Below are 6,583 nucleotides of genomic sequence, written 5' to 3'. Positions count from 1 at the left end.
AACTTACTAAGGGAAACAATAAGAAAATGAATGAACCTATGGGCAACGTCAAGAAAGTATGACCGTCAAGAGAGTATCGCCAGCATTCAAAGCATTATTGAGGATTTCGCTGATTTTGAAATCGATCGCGTATTAGGTAAAGGAGCTACTGGTTCAGTTTCTTAGGTGAATGTGATATTTTACTCCTCTTTTATATACCTGTTTATATTTTAGTTCCACGAAGCGAAAGGTAATAGTACCAAAAGTTGCAAACATTACCAAAATTCCTAATTGGACACCTAAGCCCAAATGATATGCGTAAAAGAAAGCGATTGCTGCCGCAACGGACTATACAAAAAAGAATAAGTTAATAAGAAGCTTGTGATTGGAAAGTCACTTTTATAAGGCATATGTGACCTGCTTTACCTGGGTAAATTTAAAAATAGCAAAAGCCGCTGCAGATTGTTTAACAAAAACACCGGCCAACATGGAATAAATTTGTGTATTAAAGGAAACATCACCTAAGCCCAACATGAGAGCGCATAACAAAGCCAGCCAGATCTTTGGGGGATCTATATACGATACATCCTCCGTTTCCTTAAATGGCGCATTGTCGGGCAAATTTAAGTAGATTAAAAAAAACGCCACTAAATGTATAACGTAAGCGGTAATGACGATTGGATTTCGACCAAAACGTGCAGTTTTCGAACCCAAAATACCAAAAACTGTGCCTGCTGTCATTCCACCTATACCTATGCAAATCCCGATTATACCCACATATTCTTTGGGCGTTTCGTGAATTTTTTCAGTAAATCCAACTGAAGGTCTATAAATACCGCTAAAGAATGACAACTCAAGACCTAAAATATTAAAAACAAAATTAATAAATTAAAATTTCCATAAAAAAATAAAAGAATGTTCCCTTTACCCGTGTATACGAAATTTCGAAGTTCTTACTTTTTTATTTTTAATTTTACCTATTCTATCCGCCATTGTTTGCGCTCTATCTGAGCAAAATTTCATTTCGCCGGTTGTTTCGCATTACGATCATTTGTAAAAAATTAATAAAAACATGCAGGACACTTTTTTTTTGGGAGAAACAAGGAAAGTCTAACGAATAATACTTATATTATTGTTTATACTGAGAAACGTACGCAAGAAAAGCACAATTCTTTTGTGAAGTAGAAAAACATCAATACGCAAAATCGGTCCTGCTGATCACTAATCGTGCAAGTTATTACTACTGTTACAAAAATTCCACATTTGATGGCTGGCTTGAACATTCTCGAAAACTAATCAACATTCTAAGAAACCAAATTCCTATAAATGGTAAAGGCAAACCCGCATTCGTAATGTTCTACCTAATAACTTGCTTGTAAAAAGATCTAAAAACAGAATGACGAGAATGAACTTTACATGAGCTTTAGAGAAACCATGTGACATTTGGTGGAAGAAGAGGACCTTAAAGGCGTTCAAGAAAGCGCTGTCCCAGATGAAGGTCAAAATAACTTTAGAAAATTATTTAACGGACGCTGTCTTGTCTGTAAAAAAGAACACTTGCCATATAATATCTCTAAAAAGCCCACGAAATCAACACATTAGATCCGAACGTAGCCAATTTACATACGCTATACAAATGCTTCCTCCATTATTTTACTCCTGATTTTCTTCAAAAATCTCTATGCTATTCAAACAAACCCATCGAACTTTTTTGTGATAACTGTTTGCAATTTAAAAAAAATCGTTATTTTGTTATCTACATCTCATGAAGAAACAATTTTTCACCATGATGCTGACTTTTCAGCGAAAGACAAGATTGTTACTAGAGGAGCATCTCATACTTTGCAGTGTGCGGATATATGAAAAGACGGTCGGATTTCAATTTTTGATTTTTTTATTTAAAAATTCGTTCATTTATGGGTTAAGATGGCAAAAAAAAATGGATTGCTAAAAAATCTACGCACGTCATATTCAGTTTAAAAAGCCTATCCTAGATCATAACGGTGTCCAAATTCTTGAATCGAACTGCATTAAATAGCAACATATGAGCCTAGATCGAACATTGACGTGGGGAAGTCACATAAAGGCAAAAGAAGCGTATTTGGAAATAAAAGCAAAGCTTCAGCTATGCTGGCTGATAGATCAAAAATCAAAGTTTAGTCTCGAAAACAAAACAATCCAGAAAACCGTTTGCACAGATGGAATACAAGCTTTGGTATACTGCGAAGAATTCAAACACTGGAATTATTCAGCGTTGCCAATCTAAGACACTAAGATTAATCACAGGTACTGCATAGTATATGATAAAAAAACACGTTCATAAGGTTTTAGACATTTCCAAAGTAAAAGACGAAATTGTCAACTTCAATTTTCGGTACGTTGACCAACTTAGCAATAATTCAAACTTACTCACAATAGGTTTGCTGGACGATAGTGAACAGGCAAATAAACTAAAAAGATATCATTTTAAGATCTGTTATTTAGAATTTGAATGCAAATATGTATGCTAATATGTATATATTCTCAAATCATTCTAAAATTAAAATAAGTTGCACATGTATATAAAAATTTTAAATTTTGTTAGTGTAAATTTAAGATTGGCCTAATTGATTCTTATTGTAAAATGGATTGCAAAAAAATGTACAAACGAAAAGAAGAAATTGCCATGTGCAAGATAAAATTGATTCAATTCTGACACATCCAGACAAAAAGGATGATGTTCCGATGTTAAATTCATTTTACTCTTTTGCTTCATACACGAAACACATTTTAAACAAAAAACAAAATTAATCAGACGCATGCACAGTCCCAAAAAGCTCACGAAACCAACATAAAACGTTCCATTTTAAACATCAGCCACTTTACATTTCTTCGTATTTATCTGAAACAAGGTACAAAAGTTTTAGCTTTTGTTTTTTTTGCATTTCTTTCTCAATTACCTCATCGTTTGGCGATACAGACGTGGTGATAAATTCCGCACTACTTTGAGCTGCAATGACCTGAACTGCCTGACCTGGAGCAGATGGCTTATTTTTGTTCAGGGTTTTCTCCAACTGTTTATTCATTAGGCTATGTTTGTCACCACAGCAAAGTATCCCTGAACTCCTACAATTGTCTAAAGGATTGCTATGCATTAAATTCTTTACTAAAAGTAAATCTGTTTTAACCATATGGTGATCGTCATCACAGAGTATTTGCTCATTCGACAAATTTTGTGCGTTAATATATTGTTGATTAAGAAATAAAACGTTAGATATATTATATTCCAAAGGGGGAGATAAATACTTACTAATTATTCCAAAATAATAATTGCGAACGTTTTGAAATATTAAAAGGTTAATTAGCAGAAAAGAGTAAATCAAAATAGATTTTAAACAAAAGAAATGTACATATTCATTTTCTTATAAATTGAAATTCTTTTCCCCAATCAGTTTTACAGTAACAAATATTCCGATAACTTGAGCTTAAGCATTGTTTTCATATACGTATTTAAAACATGGTGCTTTCAGACGCATCACCGAAAAATTTGTATACGCTATAAGATAGTCACAATTTTGATCTTTATTAGTCTTTAGTATATGTTCGTTTTTCTTTCAATTTAGCTTCATTTATTTATTAAGTTTGGAAACGAATTATATAAAAAGTGTTGGCTTGTACGCTCTTTTCCACAACGAACATAGTTTCTTATATGTCAAAGAAGTTCGTTTTTGTATTTCTTTTTTGAAATATCTTCTGATGTTTTGCAAGTTTTTCAATGATTCTTTAATGTTTTAAAATACATTATTTGAAGTGATTAGAATAAAAATCTGCCTTCAAAAAGTAAAAACTTTTTTAAGTAAATTTAGTAAAGGCTGCAATATAAATGTTGTCTTTTATGAACTTATAAAAACTTGGTGCGATCTTACTGCTGCGTTGATATTATTTGGCTCAATTTGGTAGAAACAGTTACGTACCAAACGTCAACACTTGTGTATTAAACATTAGAACGACGTTCTCTCACAAAACATTTCATACAAAAGAAAAATGCTTTTGCGTAAAAAATTATAAAAATGTAGTTTGATAAAAACAGCAATCTAAAACACTAACGAAAATTAAATATATTCGAACGCAAGGCGACACGAATATTGAAGTGAAAATTTTTAAAGGTATTAGAGCTCACGCTCCGTAAGGGGTGCCCTTTCGACTCTGAACAATTATTTAGCAGGAATGTGTGCAACTTAATTCAGAGCTGCATATTGAGCAGGACTGGTGAAGGGCGACCGATAGTAGGAACTAGTCAAGTGGAACGGTTATATAAAATTGTGAAAATCGAAATTAGCAGATTAGTAAATATGTCAAATATCTGCTTCAAATTTAATATTAGGACCTACTCCAATCATAGATGGACTACTAGGAATATAATGTAACAGATGTGAAGAAAACTTACGTTTTACATTGAAATAATCCATTTTGCCTGATGTATTCTATTACCATATCATTAATGAGATATTTGACCGATTGACCCCTAGCCAATAGTCTCCGTATCACGGTGGAACTAACGTCATTCGGCACCCAATTTATAACTAAAGTAATATTACGCTATACGAAATAATCCTATCATAATTATGAAGGTCAAGGATAAATAACTAACTTACCTGGTATTTAGTCAGGACATCGGAATCGAAAATAAATTTTTCTGGATTAGCTCCACTACGAGTTACAACAACCAGACCGTGATGAGCAACTATATCCTCAATCTGGAAAGTATTTGAGTTCACTTTTTTGTTTTTTGTTACTGAAATTTAACATGACATGGTGCGCTTCAAAGAATTTTTATGCACAAATGATCTTAGAAATGCGTATACACTTTATCGTAGATACGTTGGAAACAGTTACTTACATCCGCATCTGACCATAAGCCCGGAACGCCGAAAGATTCTAACATGTCAGCACCACACAGCAACTTTAATTGTACGGGATCCTTTCTTACACGTAAATTAGCTGGCAGCCAGCCTGGCAAACAATCATAGCCACTCATAGTGGCCGTAACATCTGGAGAATTTATATAATTGTTCATGAAATTTTGATGATACTGCAGCACTGATTTTGTTCGCGACCAACCATCTTGTTGGGTTTCCCAATCGGACAAGCGAATCCATGATGACGACTGCAACGCCAGTTTGATCATGGCACAGCGATGTTTGGCTGCAGCCAAGCCCTTTTTGCCATAACCGTCATGAGTGGGCGAAACGATTCCACCTACTACTTTATGTGTACCATTGACTTCAAAATGATCTTTAGCTATTTCTGAATTTAATTACTGCATAATTATTTCATATTGTACTGTTTGTATTACGCAGCTATGAACTCACCAAACATACGCAAATGCATCGGCGTTGGCGGGCTAAAAGAACCGCATGCTATCAATACTATCCTTGGTAAAAGGCGATTTGTAGTCTCTTCTATGAAGGCGGACATACCAACAACGTCGAACGACGTGAATTTTTAGTCAAACTCCTAAAATCCTTATGAAATTATTTTAACCTCATATAGTTACCACCAATTTTAATAAAGATATGATACTATTACTAATACTACTAAGTAAAAATAAGTGGCAATGCTGAATAGAATACCCTGCCAGAAAAGGGACTAAAACAATAAGCTGTCATCCTCATTTTCGGGTTAAAAACTCCCAAGTGGTAAACGAAATGAGCAGCAGCCACCATAGTGCTTCGTAGCAAAATGTAAATGAAAACATATGATTTTAGCACCAAATAAAGAAATTAATGTAAAGATAAACAAGAAATTTATAAAAATTATTATTATTATTATTATTACTATTAATTTCGCCAGAGAAATAAATTCTAAGACTAAACTCTTAAAAGCATTAGCATCTAAGGCTATCGGCTTATTACAAAAAATAATAATGACATTAATATAAAAGTAAACAAGCTCGTTTTTTGGGAATATACAGCTAACTCCAGCATGTCATCCAACTAAACAAAACCAATTTCATCAAAAATGGGTCAAACATAACCAATAATTCTTAAAACTGTGATATTAAAGACTTAAATTACATTACTGGAATATTGGCTTGTAAGATAACATGTTCTTGATACAAATAAAAAAAGGGCTTGTTTATTGTAAATATATATATTTTGGATATATTTTTGTGTATTAATTCATCCATAATTTAACAACTACCACGTATTATTCTCTAAAAAACCATTTGATGAACATATTTCAACTTTAAAATAAATGGTCTTTATTGCTTATTTTTAATTTCATAGAAAATAATGGACGTTATCGCCCAATATAAAGAGAAAATTGCTTCTCCTCTAGTTTATTGGGGTTTTTTAAAGCTTTTCAAGGCTTGACATGGTGAAGCATTGCTTATGTTCTGAGCCCTTTGAGACACATTTAATGTATAAATGTTTCATATAAAACTAGGAAGATATTATTTATAAATGCTCATATATATGACGCGAGTATATTGTATACATAACTTACAAATATATAAATTGAATGTATTCTTCAGACGTATGAATAAGAACGAGGTGTCAAGGTTTCATTAAATTTTCAGCCATACATTTCCTTTCTATTGTTGTGGGCTAATGCAATGACG

The 6,583-nt window shown here is 32.9% G+C and overlaps 2 protein-coding genes across 6 annotated transcripts in view; both read right to left on the bottom strand.

The window, feature by feature from the left end:
* Positions 1 to 972, bottom strand: part of LOC119641787 (UNC93-like protein MFSD11) — a 31,443-nt gene extending 30,471 nt beyond the window's left edge. The window contains exons 1-3 of the mRNA XM_038040619.1: positions 908 to 972; positions 406 to 865; positions 199 to 327 (exon numbers count right to left, since the gene is read on the bottom strand). Coding sequence (XP_037896547.1) covers positions 199 to 327; positions 406 to 865; positions 908 to 972 — 654 coding nt within the window. The remainder of the gene's footprint in view (positions 1 to 198; positions 328 to 405; positions 866 to 907) is intronic.
* Positions 780 to 5,540, bottom strand: LOC119641799 (nicotinamide/nicotinic acid mononucleotide adenylyltransferase 3). Of its 5 annotated transcripts, XM_038040648.1 has the most exons (7): positions 5,331 to 5,540; positions 5,080 to 5,265; positions 4,859 to 5,010; positions 4,614 to 4,715; positions 4,406 to 4,557; positions 2,919 to 3,267; positions 780 to 2,860 (listed from the first exon to the last, which is right to left on the bottom strand). In XM_038040648.1, exons 1-7 carry the CDS (start codon positions 5,434 to 5,436, stop codon positions 2,825 to 2,827), a joined length of 1,083 nt encoding a protein of 360 aa, XP_037896576.1. In that variant the 5' UTR covers positions 5,437 to 5,540; the 3' UTR covers positions 780 to 2,824. The 5 variants fall into 5 exon arrangements, with proteins under 5 accessions (XP_037896576.1, XP_037896578.1, XP_037896575.1 ...); XM_038040650.1 differs by having other exon boundaries at positions 782 to 2,860; positions 4,859 to 5,278; positions 5,331 to 5,422; XM_038040647.1 differs by having other exon boundaries at positions 784 to 2,860; positions 4,859 to 5,265.
* Positions 5,541 to 6,583: the final 1,043 nt, after the last annotated feature.

Source organism: Glossina fuscipes, unplaced genomic scaffold, assembly GCF_014805625.2.
Source record: "Glossina fuscipes isolate IAEA_lab_2018 unplaced genomic scaffold, Yale_Gfus_2 177, whole genome shotgun sequence".
Lineage (NCBI taxonomy): Eukaryota > Metazoa > Arthropoda > Insecta > Diptera > Glossinidae > Glossina > Glossina fuscipes.
This window is presented reverse-complemented; position numbering and strand designations above follow the sequence as displayed.

Coding starts and splice junctions, on each gene's coding strand:
- LOC119641799 (XM_038040647.1), bottom strand. CDS start 5,436: ATGTCCGCCTTCATAGAAGAGACTACAAATCGCCTTTTACCAAGGATA. Junction 3,268..4,405: donor GGATTATTTCAATGTAAAAC/GTAAGTTTTCTT, acceptor TGGAATAATTAG/TAAGTATTTATCTCCCCCTT. Junction 2,861..2,918: donor CTGTATCGCCAAACGATGAG/GTAATTGAGAAA, acceptor ACCTTGTTTCAG/ATAAATACGAAGAAATGTAA.